The sequence below is a fragment of the Anopheles cruzii genome, chromosome X (assembly GCF_943734635.1).
Source record: "Anopheles cruzii chromosome X, idAnoCruzAS_RS32_06, whole genome shotgun sequence".
In the NCBI taxonomy this organism is placed as follows: Eukaryota; Metazoa; Arthropoda; class Insecta; order Diptera; family Culicidae; genus Anopheles; species Anopheles cruzii.
The window spans coordinates 8,464,938-8,480,788 of NC_069143.1; the positions used below are offsets into that span (position 1 = coordinate 8,464,938).

Below are 15,851 nucleotides of genomic sequence, written 5' to 3' on the forward strand. Positions count from 1 at the left end.
AACCGTATTCGTCAGGTTACAAAATTAGCGAACACCCCTTCGACACAATTTATCGGCACATGTGAGATGTGGCGAATATTTGGCGGATATCTTCTTAGTCGGTAACGTTCGCCGTTGTCACGCAGCTGGCCGCATGGGTTCGATTCCCGAGCCCGACCCGTACAAAAACACAATGTTACAAAAAGCAACAGAGCTTAGCATGGTCTCAGGTTGCGGGTCAAGATCGCTTGACGGCTGTCGGATACGAAGACGACTCACTTATCACGGAAGAGGACCAAACGAAGAATCTTCGCACACTCACACAAACACACACATTAGTACAACAATAATTTGCATAGGAACAATGATGAGTCGTTTTTATTATTCCCCGCACTCGTTTGAATTTGTAGCCCGCCCTGCCTGCCTACGTCCTACGTTGGCAACCGCTTTCGTTTTGCTGGTAACATAACAGGGCTCATGGAAGGACTGATCGCGGGGTGGGTTTCGGAAGAAAAGTACGCGGCGCGGCGAAATGCGATGAAAATGCGATGAAAATGCGACGACAAACAATTGATTCGGTTGATCGCACTGGACTGGACGCGAGGCACGGAGGCGTTAGAAGGCAGCAGCAGGCAACTAGGGACGACTGTGCAACTCTGCTTACGCTGGTGCCCAATCAGCTGTTTTCCTCGCTTCCTTTAGTGCCGGACGTTGTTCGCTCGGAATCGTGTAGTCGCGTGTTATCAGCGACAACCAGCATCGGCCGGGGGAGTGCAGAACGGGCAGACTCGCTGCGCTGCACCTGCGCCAACTAATGTACTTACACTAGAGGAGGTGGGACGCCTGTTAGTAGGGGCAGAAAGGGGCCGCCGGGTAGGGCGCTCGTCCGGGCGAGGCGTACGGTGCCGGGTTCACCACCCGGCAGATGTCCTTGTAGTTGCGGCCCTTCGCCTGGCGCTTGTGCGATTGGCTGGCCGTGGTGGGACGTGGAACGTGGCCGCCTTCTCCGCCGCCGGCTCCGTAGTAACCTCCGTAGTAGTACTGGTTGCCACCGTACCCGCCACCGGAGTAGCTCGGTTGGTACGCCGCGAACCCGAACAGTTTGTCGAGCAACACGGGCGAAGCATCGCACCCGTGGAACTGCTGGTGCGGCAGCCAGCCGGTGGTGGTCAGTGCCAGGAGGAGGTAGCCCACTAGCGCCGCAAAACCATATCCGAGCCGGGCCAACATCGCGCGCGCACAGAACTTGACTTTGACTAGGGCCAACCAGCCAATTAGGGTCTCTCTCTCTCTCACCTTCACACGTTCTTTAGTGGCTCGGGGACCCTGGGGGCGATCCTTGTAGACGTCGTCGTTCGTGAGCACAAACAATTCTGCAGCTCGTGAAGTGATCTGTATGGGAACACTTGGGCACTTGCGAAAATTGGCGGTTTCCAGAGAGCTGGCGACGGTCGCGCGGTCTCAACACGTGTGTGGGCGAGTCTTCTAATCGCGCGGAGCTTGGTCGCAGCTCTGTACGACCGCACCGCACCGGCGCTGGGGTTTTATACGACGACGACGACGATGCTCGAGCGCTCACCGCATAACCGATTACCGACCGATCGCGGCGCGCTTTCTGCCCTATCCTGCAGGACCTCGCTCTGATCTCTCGGTATGTCTCTCTCTCTTTCGCTGTGTCTTCTCTCTTAGAACGGTGACACCAGATCACTCGGAGAGAATGCAAGTACTAGCATCTAGCATCACGCGGCGTCCACATGGGGTACCAGGAAGTATACTTGGGAATCCAGGAAGGGTGTGGTGATGTCTGATCTTCGTCACCAGCTAAGGCTGCGGGGGAGCGAGCGAGAGTAAGCGACAGTGAGAAGGATGACACACACATCAGGAACGCACGACGGAGCAACAGCAAGTCGGCCAGAACCCAAGCCAAGTTGGGGGGGCTATCAGCCGCGGACGAGCATCTCCTCGCGACTCCAAAACAACATGTGGCCTCACGGACGAGAGTCGCGCGCCAGTCGTTCTGGGCTACCTATGACCTTGACCATCACACAGTGCACTCATCCCACTCTCGAGTGCTGCGCAGCGGATCCCGGTTGATAACGGTTGATCGGATTTCCCCCGGGTGGACCGGTGGCCTTGCCGTTGTTTTCTTGGCTGTGGCTTGGCTCCTCTCGGTCGGTGTATCTGTTACGCGGCGCGGCTGTGACGATTAATGACGCTTCAATCCAGGCGGACTCTGCGGTCCAGCAGCACCTTTCACTTGCACTGTTTCTTCCGCACCACGCACGCACGCTCGATCGCTCGCTCGAGCTCCAGGTTTGTTTTGAGCAGGTGCGCAAGATTCTTCCGCGTAAGTGGCCGAGTTGGCGGTTAATTGGTGGTGGTGTTGGTGGTGGACGCGGATGCCTGTTAACCTGTCGCTAGCCTGCACGCTACTGACGGCCGACTCCGTGGCGCGGTCGGTACTCGTTCAAATCTACACCACTTCCGATCCGACCACACTGACCGGGGAGCGGGAGCGGGAAACTGAAGTCCCATGGACTCGAGGACGGTACGGTACCCAGGGTGGGGGTGGGGGAGCTGGATTTGTTGCGCGCGGTCGTGCGTTTGCGGTTCTGGGGGACGGGACGGTACCCGGTATGCGGATGTTTGGCACCGCACCGCCTGTGGCGGACTCGTGAACCCGTCAGCCCAACTGTTTCCACCGACCGACCGAACGGCCACGGCAACCAACCACCCCCGGTGGGGGAGGCGTTGAAGCGCATCCATTAAAATCACGACCACTGGGCTGGGCAATCACCAGGCGCGGTCCCTGTTACTGCACCTGGTGGCCTCTGTCTAGTGCTTAAGCAATGGCCGGGCAGCGACGCTACCCCCGGTGTGTTGATCTGCCGACAATCCTGCGAGAGCCAAGACCCAGGAGCCAAGAGCTGAATGGCAACTAAGCCGTACCAAGCCTGTGGTTGCCCTTCACAATCCCTTTGGGCACCCAATGGGGGCCCAACCAGACCAGACCAGACTAGGTGCAGTCGACGACGACGACGATACACGACGGTTGGCTGGTTGACTCAGACTTGGAAAAGTTGAGCTGGGACTCCGACTTGGCAAAAGGCGAAACCAACCAACCAGCTGTCTCTGGCCTCTGCACCTCGTTGACCCAGCGGGTGCCTGGCTTCGAATGGTGGTTTGTTACTGGTCGCCCGGGGGGCCGGACGCAATCAGGTGCACCACCTGAGGGGGTACCGCAACCGACGGGGGTCTTCTTGTAGATCTGGAGAACGCGGCAGATACTTTGATACTGCGTAATTGGCGTAGAAATACCCCTCTTTCTGGCACAGGCTGGTATTTAGAGTAGAGGACGCTACGGCGGGGTTTGGGGTTTACGGAAATACGGTTTGTTACTGCGAGTTCAACAGAAGTAGGAGAACTCGTCCTCCGTAGGGCTTCTTCAAATCGTGGTATTTTTCAGTAACAGATAAGGCCGAACCCGCCGTACTGCTGACATCTGGGAAGCGCAGACCCCAGGTTTCAGTACCGACCGGCGACTTTGCCGGTGCTATATCTATTGCTGCGTTCCCCGAGCTCCACCAAGTGTCTTGCCGGACATTCATCAAATGCACCCCTGTAGACCGCAAATTCGGCAGGGTTCCAAAACACCAGCAACTTGACCTCACGGCCTATTCGTTTCGTGCTCGTTTCCACAGCCGAATCGTAATAATGTGAGCCGAATGCAGAATAAAGTAAAGCATGGGTTCTGACTCAGCTTATTTGGCCTTAGCTTAAGCTTTCTGGGAGCAGTAAAATAGCGCAGCGCAAAGAGATAATTCAAATGGCAAAGCTTGGAACTAAAATTGAAATCCAACCATCAAACCGGTTGTACCATTCCTTCACTCCGGGAGGGAGTATTCGTGTACTCCCTTGGATTCCTGATTTTGTTTGGTGAATCTCCGTCTTTGGCCCCGATGCTGCTGCTGCTGAGTGATGCCGCTTCTCATCCGACAATAAACCATGCTGCCAGCTTCGGTTTGTTTGGGATGAGCAACTAGCAGGGAACCGCGTTGTAGGTTGATTTTTTGCCAAGCCTTCGAAATGGAAAGGAACCCCCACGTAACGAACTTAACGCATTCTCCTCAGGCCCGAAGGTGGTGGAGAACCTTTAAAGTGGAATCTATTAGCCGGGCTACCTGGGCAGCGATCGCCACCGAGATTCGGCTGGAGGGTGGTGTTGGCGGGGCGGGGAGGGACCTTTAAACATGTACCGTGGCCGGGCACGGGCGCGGGCATTGTACTGTGTATGCAACATTAACTAGCAGCTGGCCAGCTAATGCACACGCGAAACATGCATCACAACGTCGTCAAGTAAACCACACCGGGTCGCCCTCCCTCCTTAATGGCGCCGCTGATGCCGACTTCCAGTCACCCAACGTGGACGGGGGCGTGGTAAACGCAGTCGCGAAACATGAATACATTTAAGATTGGCTCGTGCCACCACAGCTTACCATCGCTGGTCAGCGCTGCTAAACGTTTCATGCTTTACGCGAACGTTACGCTGGGATTCCCAGGTGAATCGTGCTCAATGGACGCTCCCCTTCGTCCACTAATGTGAAAGATACCTTTTGAGACATTCTTCACAGTTCTTTCGTGGCGGGGGTCAGTTCGTTACAAGATTAGCTAGCTTAGCTGGAACAACTACTGGGAACACTACTGCCGGCATGTACCTCTTGCCAATGGACGGTGAGTGGGGAGGGGGAAGAACATTAGCCTGCAGACTGGGTCGGTGGCCGGTAATCACATGCTATAGCCTTGTAACTCTGTGCTGTGCTCCGAAAACGCCGACTACTGCACGAGCGCATAATATGCTTGCTACCGCAGGCCTCTGGCCGTCACGTCAAGGCCTGGGGGGTGCTGCTGCGGGGGACCAGGTCATTAGCGAAAGGAAGTTCTTGTTGATCGTTGCGATGCCAACCGTGCGCTTATTCGAGTTCGTTCGCTCATGAATGAAGTCCCGCCGTCTTTAGTACGCAGGTGCTGAGGAGCAGCTTTCATCGTGAGCTGGGCGATCTGGTAACAATAAGGAAATCATTCCCGTCACAGCAGTCTCCCAGAACAGGTTCGCCCGAAGAGTGGGGAGAACCCGGCACAGACCAGTTTTAAAATCCCCGCACGAAGGGGACTTGCCCACCGGCCGTAAAGGATGGTGACGCCGCTGCATACTGATGACTCCGATTCTTGCTGTTCTGTAAACTTCATCGGCGGTGGCGGTAGATCTCTAGAGTCACGCGTCTTCACTCAGACTCGGAGTGTTCCCTAAACCCCCGGGTTCTCTGGATGTTCTTGTGGCCAGCGCAGTCTGACGCAGAGATGTCCCCCATAACTCCCCTTCTACACATTTCAGATGCGCCGTGGCGATCCTGCATCCATCAAATTACGGCACGCGGTTGCCTTCTCGTCACGTCCTGTACGATATTGCTTGTGCTGTGCGTGCTTGTGCGATGCAGAACTTTGCGTCTTCATTTGCTTTCGTAACACATAGCGTAAAATGGCGTACGAAATTTTTGAAATCTCCACAAAAGACAGATCCGACTGCCGCTGCGGATGTCACACTCCGCGTTCCACTCCGTTTCGGCCCGATCGCCACGCTGCATTCCCCCGTTTTCAACAGGAACTTACGGCACGGCTGCATGAGGCGCTCTTCGAACAATCAAATAATTAACTAACTAAGAAACCAAAGTGGTGATTGGACGAGCGGTGTAATAAATCTCACTTGGGATCACTTTCTCAGCAGGGTGGAAAATTTGCGGTTACATAGCACCAGAACACGACTCCATGCTTCCACACTTCCTTTTACCTTTACCTCTATTGCGGCAATGTGTATAAAAAAAAGTATTGCCGTATTTAAACTTGTGTTATGCTAAAATAGCATTTTGTAGAAACCAAGAAACCAATACCAAGCAACTAAATCAATGGTACAACATCTCGATAACATTGAACGAAGTTTTGTATTTTTTATTTCGATGTAAAGTTCTCCGTTTCGAGGAAAAAAGAAAACAGTGCAATAGGATTTTGCGGGGAGCAGCAAGCATTCAACATTCGCCATTTACCAAATTATATACAAACGCATCTCTCATTCACTTCGCAACATTCCTTTACGTTAAACGTTGGCCTAGGAGGCCGGATCGGTGCGACTGTCGGGAATGGTTTCACGCACAATCTCGGTGGCCCGGTTAATGGATGCCATTAGTTCCCGCTGCTGGAGCAGCAGATCGTTGATCTGCAGTTTATACATCTCTTTCACATCCACCAAGTCCAACCGCAGCTCCTCCGTCTTCTCCACGGACTCGCCGTACATCTGCAGCAGCGCATCGTAACGCTTTTTCAGCTCGCCGTGCTCCGCCTGTAGCTGTAAGCTCCGCTCAAAGCTCTCGCGAATCTGCATAGCATAGAAAAAAGGGCAACATTAAGCAATTAGAGGGTCGGCTTTCGGTACACACGCTACGGGGCAGCGGAAGTAACTTACACTTTCTATCTCCATCGTGAGATTGGATATTTCCGTGTTTAGTACGTTCCGTTCCTGGTGGAAGCGGGACAGTTCCCATTGTAGCTGGTATACCTCGCCGTCGCGCTGCTTCAGTGAAGCTTGTAGTGTTTCCAACAGCGATGTGTTGCTAAGCAGCACGGCCGCCCCTCCCGCAGCCCGACCACCACCCGCAGCTTCTTCGTCTGGCACGATCCACGGAATGCTGGCCAGCGATTCAGGGAGGGACAGGTTGCCCATGCTAGGCGTCGGCGAAGAATCGGAGTGTCGTGAATCGTTCATCATCAAGGAACTGTCATTTAGCGGTTCGACCGTTTTGGTCGGTTTTGCCCGCGTCACTACGGAGCTGAGTCTAGGCTGACCGTGCTGCTGCTGCGGTTGTTGCGTTTGCTCCTGGCGAGCGGCTTGCATGTCCAGACTGGCGTCTGGAAGTGGGCTCGCTGCTTGCAGCTGATTGTTCAGCAGGCTCTCCAGCTTGACGGCGTGACAACGTTCCTGTGCGGCGAGCCGTTCGACGAGCACCCGGCGCTCTTCTTCAGTTACCGCGAGGCGTTGCCGGAAATTGCGCTCGAGTAGCCCGGCGTCCAGTTGTTTCTGTTGCAACCCATTCGTCATTTCTTCGGCGTGAGAGAGGGCCGCCTTGAGGCGCTCTTCTAGGTTGACGATGCGGCCCTGTAGTGACGCGATCTGATCCCGCAACGTACCCTCCTGGTCCGCATGGCCTTTGGCCCGATCGGCGGCTTCCGCCAGCTGCTGGGCGATCTCCGTGTCTCGTTGCTCCCACAGGCGCTCCTTTTGGCGCATGGTGTGCTGTAGCGACTCGAGCTGGCGCATTAGCGGCACCGTCACTAAGGCGGACGCATTCTTCTCCTCCTCCGCGCGCATTTCAGCCGCTTCCAGACGCTGCAATAACGCGGCATATTCATTCTTCGCCCGCATCAACCGTTGACCGTAATCGTGTTCGGAGCGGCGAAGCTGCTCACGTAACTCTTCCAGCTGGCCCGTCAGCTGTTCATTCAGTCGCTGCACCGCCCCGTACTCATTCTCGACGCTCTGCAGTTTGGTTGATTGACGCAGCAACCCCTGGTACGACTCGGACTGCTCACTGAGCTCTTTGCGAGCGAAATCGAACGATTTGCGTAGTGTTTCCAGCTTTTGCACGTGGTCGTCCAACTGACTCTTAAGCGTGACACAGTCCCGCTCTAGTTTACGCTTCTCCGAGGATAGCTTGTGGACCGCGTCGATCTGCGAACGTTCCACTTCTTCCTTTGCCGACAGTGACCGTTTCAGCCGTTCGGCTTCCTCCGTGAGTTCGGCGATTTCTTCACGTTGCTTGCGCATCTGCACTTCATTTTCGCGCTCCTTTATCCGCAGTCGCTTGATGATGTTCGAGTGCTGCAGCACCTGCTTCGAGAGACTCTCGCCCTCCTTCTGCAGCTCGCTGATCATGAAGTCACGGTCAGCCAGGGCTTTCTCCATCTCGCCTCGCAACACCCGGCCCTGCGATTCGGCACGGAGTGCATCGTACTGTCGCTTTAGCGTTTCCTTTTCGCGAATCGACTGCTGAAACTTGCGCTCGAGCGCAAACAGGCGCTGCGTGTAGCCATCGGTCTCGGAACCACCGTCCGCGGTCCGCTTCGCCCGACTCTCCTGCTGTGCCAGTAGCTGCGCGTTCTGCTCGTGCAGTTCAGCGTGCTGGCGCCCAAGCTCCACTAGCCGATACTCGCGCTGCTCCAGCAGCTCCGACAGGTCGACGATGCGCCGCAACAAGCGCTCTACCTCCGGTAGGTGGCTCTCGTCACTGTTACCGCTGTGTACGGACACTTCCGATGGTTCGCGGGTGTGCCCGCGCTGCTTTTTGATCAACAGTATGTCGATGTCCGTCTTGCCGTCACTAATTTTGAGAGGGCTCGTGCGGTACACACCACTGTTGGTACTACTCGAATCACCCCCGTTCGGGCTGGAGATGATTTCAATGTCCGACGACGTGGCGGTCTCTATTTCATCGTCACCCGAGTTGGGACTCGAACCGTGCAAAACCACGCTCGTATCCTTGCCGGTGAGGCTAGTTATCTTCGGGTCTGGATTAACACCGGCAGCGACGGCCGCCAGCAGCTCACCATCGCCGGATGAACCACCGGTACCGGTTGTGATTTCTTCAAAGCTTTGTGTCGAGTCAGATATTTCCGTCTGTATTTCGACGTTTTCGTAGCTAAGCTCTAGCTGATCGGGCTCGTCCAGTTGCGATCGTTCGTGTCCTGTGGGTTCCAATGCGGTTTTGGGGTCGTTCGTTTCCTCCGATTCTACGGTGCTAACTTCCGGAATGGTGAGCTTTTGGGTGGAGAACGGATTCGCAAATACCCGCACATCCTTTGGGTCTTTAACGATGGTGCCAACGGCGGCAGTAGACAGCGACACGGGTAGGTGTAGACTATTGCGGCTGGGAGCAACCGTGATGGGTGGTGTCGAACCGCTGGCTTCCATCACCGTGACCGGCTGCTCCGACAGCGTGTACGACAGCGAATCATCTTCCACACTAACTTCGTCGTCTTCGTTTACTCCGTCCTTTGGGTTGTCGTTGCCACCATCGTGCCAAACTTCCTTTCCCGTTGACAGGGTATACCTTGGACGGCCCTCGTGCGCGTCCGTTTCCGACGAGTCGCTGCGATCGTTGGCTTGGTTCGAGTCTGGTGTGGAAACGGTTGACATGCTTCCCAATACCTCCACCGACTCGGACACCTCCTGCATGGCGCTCAGCTGGCTGGGTGACGTTAACACCGAACCCGGTGTCGTCGCACAGCTAAGAACTTCGATCGACTCTGAACTGTCCACGGGCGAAAGAATGGTGCTCATGAACTGTGGCTGGACTCGGTCCGCTTCCTCCTTAAAACTCATCTTCGGCAGTTCGCTACTCCCAGAGTCTTCGAAACTTTTGCGCTTCAAGCTGGCTGGTGGTTTGGTGACGGTAGCGGTATTGTTGCCGGCCCCACTCGTGCCGCCTGCACTCAGCATCGGCTCAAAAAAGGAACCGGTAAACGAGCCCCACATGCTATCAGTGGACGGAGGCGAAAACTGCGTCTGGACCGCCATTAAGCCTGTCTGTTTCTCCGTCTCACCGACACCGGCCATCGGTGTACCGGGGGCCACCTTACTGCTCACCTTCGGTGAAGGGGGCCGCTTCGATTCGACGGTACCATCGCCAGCAGGCGCCGCCGAAGAGGACTCCTCGTCATCTTTGATATCGAGTGCCTTGTCGATCTGCTTCTGCGCTTCCTTCAGAGCGTTCTTCGCCAGGATAGCAATGCCCGTTGTATCGAACCAGCTCATACTGTCCACGCGGAAGTAGAGACGGTGCGCACTTAGTGACGATCCTGTCGCTCCAGCCTCGCTCCCGTCACCTCAGTGCGACATTCGTCGTGGCGCTCGCATAAAAGCACGGGAGCGCACCTTACCTTCCTTCACACACACCATTCAGCCCGCTCTTCGGCAGCGGTCTAATTGGGCGATCCCTTTTTTCGACACCCTTCTTGTCAAATTAGTTGTTTTCGTACTTTTATTCGTTTGCTCGCTATGCTGCAATCCTTTTGTTTCTATTTTGTTGCGCGCAAAAAAACTATTGCCACAGGACACAGCGCAAAAACCAAGAGTAAAAAAAACAATTTCACATCAGCGCAGTAGCTGTCAAAAGTTTAGTTCAGGGTTGCGTTTGACCCTACAGATTGCAAAAAAAAAACAAATTTGCAACGATAGATTTTACCTCTTATTTTATCGGTAGGTTTGCTCAGATGTAGCATAGTAATTATGTTTATATTTAATTCGATCAATAACAAATGCACGTTTTGTTTTTTTTATCGTTTTCTCTGGCTGTATATTTGTTAGAAATTTTTTTTAATCTCTTCGAAACAGCGGACATGTAAACATTGGGCGATTGCAAATATTCGATGAGGAAACACAATCTGACGCCATATAGCAGCAATAACAACCTTAAAAAGCGTTCCCGTATCAAAACAAACTGTCATACTGTGTGCGTTTATGAGCCTTATGATACGCGCCTCTGCACACATCGACGAGTCGCGATGAGTTCGCTATTCGGAAGCCTACCCGGAGACAGACTTTGCCCCCAATCAACGTGTGGTAATCCTTACCATCAGCTGCTTGGATCCATCATTCATTCGGCCGAGTTGCTCCCGCTTCCAGACTCCAGCAATGCAGCGGAACGTGCAAACCGTGCGCCGGATTAACGTGCTGAAGCGAATCTTGGCCCATGGTCACAAAGAAAGCGGCAGTGTCAGCCTCCGGCACATTTCAACCACTGGTGGCACCATCGAGATAGGCGACGTGGAGAAAGAAATCGAAGCACCACGCCATCCGGAACTAGTGCCAACCGGCTATGGTAAGCTAAGAGAACCTCGCGTAAAACCGCGTCATGTAACTAACCCGGAGCCGCTTGTGCTCCTTTTCGTAACAGTTCCCGGTGCAAGCGAATCTCCGGAGCTATCGCAAACCAGGCTCCATCATCTGCGGTGGATGCTGCAGAAGGACAAACTAGACCAAGACATGATGCTGTTGGGGCGACCGGGACGATTACGCCGGGAGCTCGTAATGCAGTACGCAGAGCTGACACGCCGTGAGGTCGAGTATATGTTCCTGAACCGCGACACGACCGAGAGCGACTTGAAACAGCGGCGCGAAATTCGCGACGGCACAGCCACTTACCACAACCAGAGCGCAGTCCGGGCCGCAACCGAGGGCCGGTTGCTGGTGATCGAAGGCGTGGAAAAGGTGGAACGGAACGTGTTGCCGATTCTGAACAATCTCCTCGAGAACCGTGAAATGCATCTCGAAGATGGGCGATTCATGATATCGGCGAAAAACTACGACAATCTACTCCTGGTTCGAACCTCTGCGTGATACGTTACACTATTAGACGTTTGTGATTGATTCTTTTTTTTATCAACCTCCTCCCCCCCAGCGTTATGGCCACGAGCAGCTTGATCGATGGGGATTGGTGCGGGTAGCGGAGGAGTTCCGTGTCATCGCCGTCGGTTTACCGGTTCCTCGCTATCGTGGATCACCCCTCGATCCGCCGCTTCGATCGCGCTTTCAAGCTCGCGACGTTCCCGACCTGCCGTACGTGGAGGTGCTGCTGGAGGCGAAAGAGTTGGCCGCCGCTTCAGGCCCCCCTTCCGACGTGCTCACACGTCTCGTTTCGTTCGGGTACGCCGTTCGCACCGCCGCCGCTACCGTCCCGTTACCGGACTTTCCGCTCGACAACCTACGGTACGCCGGGCTGCTGTTGCGTCAAAACCCTTCGCTAACGGTACACGAGCTGCTAGACCGATTCTATCCGTACCGGATATTTCTTGAGCGCGACGGAGAAGCGCTCGTGGCCAGTCTATTCGATTCGCTTGCCATCGGACGGGAAGCTCCCTACGTACTCAACGTTGCCTCCATTGAGCGCTCGCAAACGGATTCTAGCCAACTGGCTATTTGTCTTCGTTCGGCATCGGATGTCGTCACTGCACCGTCGATTGAATTCACAATTGCTGGTGGCCCCAATCCCTCGCCTAACAGTAACACCCAACCCGGCGCGACAAGGGATCGGTTCGTCCCGACTGCCTATCAGGCCGGACTACTAGCAGACCTCCTGCAATCGGTAGCCGTTGCCGACATATGTCTTGTGGGCAGGAAAGGGTGCGGCAAGTCGACACTAGCACGACAAATGTGTGCCGCACTGGATGGCCAACCGGCGGAAACGATGATTCTGTACCGGGACCTAACGGCGCGCGATCTCCTGCAGCGGCGTACGACGCTCCACAATGGTGACACCGTGTGGCAGGATTCTCCGCTCCTCAAGGCCGCCCTTGCCGGCCACATTCTCATCCTGGACGGCATCCATCGACTGCACCACAGCACACTGGCCATCCTACATCGGCTGATACATGATCGCGAGATGCAACTTTACGATGGGCGACGCTTACTGCAGCACGCGCGCTACGATCGGGCGATCGAGGCGCGCGTGGCAGTGAATGCGGACACCAGCAACCTGCTGCGCATTCATCCCGGGTTCCGCATTGTTGCTTTAGCGGAGCCTCAACAGCGTGAATCCGGCGTCGGTGCCGCCAGCGCCGCCTGGATTGGACCGGAAACTCTCAATCTCTTCCTCTTCCACGAGGTTCAAGGTCTGAGCGAGCAGGAAGAACGTACCCTCCTCAACACGCTGTATGGGCCGCTCGACCCAACGATGCAAGCGATCATCGACCTGGCGCACCACTTGCGCACCTCAAAAGATCCGATAGAGCGCTCGTTGGGAGCCAATTTGTCGACGCGTCAGCTGCTCCGCATCGCCCGGAGACTCCAAAAATATGGGGAGCGGGCAGCGCAACGTAACGGCTCCGACATCGTGCATGCCACCTTTCTCAGCCAGTTCATGCCCAATCTGGCGCGCACCGTCCTCGAGTCAGCCATGAAGCGCTCCAAGCTGGTTAAGGATGCACGCACCGAAGAGGACCCCCTGGTGGAAGTACGCCCAGATGGGATGCTCCGATTGGGACGAACTGTTACGGAGCGGTACCACACGGAGGAAGTTAGTAAGGTACCGGATGTACTGTTCTACGATGTGCCGCAACACCTACGGTTGATGGAACGATTGCTGCAGGACTTTCTGTTGGGCGAGCACTTGCTGCTTGTCGGCAACCAGGGAGTGGGTAAGAACAAAATCGCCGACCGGTTGCTGCAACTGATGAACCGTCCACGAGAGTACATCCAGCTGCACCGCGATACGACCGTCCAGTCGCTAACGCAGCAGACGACGGTGCGTGACGGACGGATCGAGTACGAAGACTCGCCACTGGTTAAGGCGGTCCGGAACGGCTACGTGCTGGTCGTGGACGAGGCGGACAAGGCGCCGGTGCACGTGACATGCATCCTGAAAAGCTTGGTAGAGAACGGCGAGATGCTACTCGCCGATGGGCGCAAAATATGTCCTCCTTGCCCGCCGTCCGACTTGGCAGATTGCGATACCGAACAAACCATTCCCACCCACCCCGACTTTCGACTGGTGGTACTCGCCAACCGACCCGGGTTTCCCTTTCTGGGGAACGATTTCTTTGCCTCACTGGGCGACCTTTTCTCGTGCCATGCTGTCGACAATCCTTCGCCAGACTCAGAGGAAACGCTACTGCGTCATTACGGTCCCAACGTTCCGACCGCTCTCATCCGCCAGCTGGTCGATGCGTTCGCCGAGCTACGCGGTATGGCCGATGCCGGCACGCTTCATTATCCGTACTCCACCCGCGAGGTGATCGCGATCGTGAAACACTTGGAGCGCTTTCCGAACGATAGCATGGCTGAGCTGATCGGCAACGTTCTCGATCACGACCGGTATGCACCGGAAACGATTGAACAAGTGACGGCGGTCCTGCTGAAACACGGGCTTCCGATCGGAGAGTATACCGAAGGTAGCGACGCGTTAGGAGCGTTGCGTCACCAGCGCCCGCTGCGGCTGGCGTTGAAAAACAGCCGGAGCGACAAGAAGGTCACGGGCCCGAAACAGGGTCAAATCGACCCGAACAATGAGCCGCACGTGGGCGGCAATAAGTGGATGGGTGGTACGGGCGGGCGCGATACGGCAGGCCTTGGTGGAAAGGGTGGCCCGTACCGGTTCGACGCGGGCCACCAAGTGCACCAACTGTCGGACGAGGAAAAGGGAATGGTGCCAGAGGAAGTGAAAAAGGCGGCCCGCGAAATGAACCGGAAGGCTTTCGAGGAACGGTTACGTGAAATTCAGATGACTCCGTACGAACACCGGGTGTACGAGCAGTACAGCGGGCCGATACGGCGTCAGGTGCAACAGTTGCGTATCACGCTGCAGGCACTGGAGGCGCGGGCCCGCGAGCGACAGTGGCAGAAGCATCAGACAACGGGCGAACTGGACGACAGCCGGCTCGTGGAAGGTATTACGGGCGAGCAGACGATCTACAAGAAGCGGGCGGAACAGGACCCCGAACCGGGCCAGCCGATCGAACGGCCCAAGCGCCTTCAGCTTGTGGTCGATGTGTCCGGCTCAATGTACCGCTTCAACGGGTACGATGGGCGACTCGATCGGCAGCTCGAGGCGATCACGATGGTGATGGAGGCGTTCGATGGGTTCGAGGCCAAGATCCGCTACGAAATCGTCGGCCATAGCGGCGAGGCGGTCGCAATTCCATTCGTGAGCGAACGGAACCCACCGAAGGACGACATGCAGCGGCTCAAGATCCTGAAGATGATGCACGCTCACGCCCAATTTTGCTGGAGCGGCGACCACACGCTGGCCGCGACTGAGCAGGCCGTCAACAACATGGCGCGCGAGGATTGCGATGAAGCGATCGTAATTGTGTTGAGCGACGCAAACCTCGCCCGGTACGGCATCTCTCCGAGGCACCTGAACGAGGCACTCGGTCGTCAAGCGCCCAAAGTACGGGCTTTCGTCGTGTTTATCGGAAGCTTGGGTGACGAGGCGCAAGCGGTCGCTGATGGTATGGCGGCCGGCCGGGCATTCGTGTGCATGAACCTCGAAGAACTGCCCCAGATTATGCGTCAAATCTTTGCCTCTTCGCTACTCATGCATTAAGCTTGCAGGCACATGGCTGGATGCTGGCAGAGAGCTGAAGGAATTAGTAAATTTATGTTACAGACGTTCGTGTAGTATACAGACAATTACGTTCCCAGACTGTTACTGTTTTTATTTCGCAAATTTTTACAATTCTGCTTGAGGGCAAATGCTCTTCCGACATGCTTTTGAGTAGATGTGCCGATTTTTTTTCCCGGGGGGTTAAAAAAACCCAAGGGTATCAAGTAGTTCTCTTTCCACGTTTCGGGTATCTTTTTGTCTCTTTGTTTTTAAGGCCCACATGTTGAACAAAGGGCCCTGATAATCAAACAACCGTTTTTTTTAATTATTTCGGTAACTTTTCGAATATGCCAGTCATTTTTTGAAATTACATGCCGCTTGGCATCTTCAACGTCTTCCCTGCGCTCGTTTTTAATGATGTTTTTCGGCGCGAGCAGGTTTTTCATCTTTGTTACTTGACGATCGCAACGAGATTGTGCGCAGCAGTATGAAATGCTTACTCGAGGGGTCAATGGATATAAATAGATCAAGAAATATAATAGCTCTGTTCTTCCTTAAAATAACAGTCTGGATCCGTAATTGCCAGAGCTCGTATACCGTCCACCTACGTTAACGATTTTAGTAGAAGAACCACATTACTGTATCGCATATGTTAATAAAAAATGGCAACAGTCTGCTTTTAAAAATCTTTTCAATACTTACTTACTCCGGCCACTACAGCAGAGA

The 15,851-nt window shown here is 55.0% G+C and overlaps 3 protein-coding genes across 3 annotated transcripts; 1 reads left to right on the forward strand and 2 right to left on the reverse strand.

The window, feature by feature from the left end:
* Positions 1-260: 260 nt before the first annotated feature.
* Positions 261-2,348, reverse strand: LOC128270300 (uncharacterized). The gene has a single exon (XM_053007705.1). It carries the CDS (start codon positions 1,207-1,209, stop codon positions 826-828), a length of 384 nt encoding a protein of 127 aa, XP_052863665.1. The 5' UTR covers positions 1,210-2,348; the 3' UTR covers positions 261-825.
* A 3,644-nt stretch (positions 2,349-5,992) lies between these two features.
* On the reverse strand, positions 5,993-10,092 carry LOC128274308 (TATA element modulatory factor). The gene is made up of 2 exons (XM_053012463.1): positions 6,494-10,092; positions 5,993-6,406 (listed from the first exon to the last, which is right to left on the reverse strand). Exons 1-2 carry the CDS (start codon positions 9,836-9,838, stop codon positions 6,140-6,142), a joined length of 3,612 nt encoding a protein of 1,203 aa, XP_052868423.1. The 5' UTR covers positions 9,839-10,092; the 3' UTR covers positions 5,993-6,139.
* A 625-nt stretch (positions 10,093-10,717) lies between these two features.
* Positions 10,718-15,789, forward strand: LOC128274078 (von Willebrand factor A domain-containing protein 8). Its single transcript, XM_053012167.1, has 3 exons — positions 10,718-10,904; positions 10,980-11,404; positions 11,484-15,789. Exons 1-3 carry the CDS (start codon positions 10,718-10,720, stop codon positions 15,123-15,125), a joined length of 4,254 nt encoding a protein of 1,417 aa, XP_052868127.1. The 3' UTR covers positions 15,126-15,789.
* Positions 15,790-15,851: the final 62 nt, after the last annotated feature.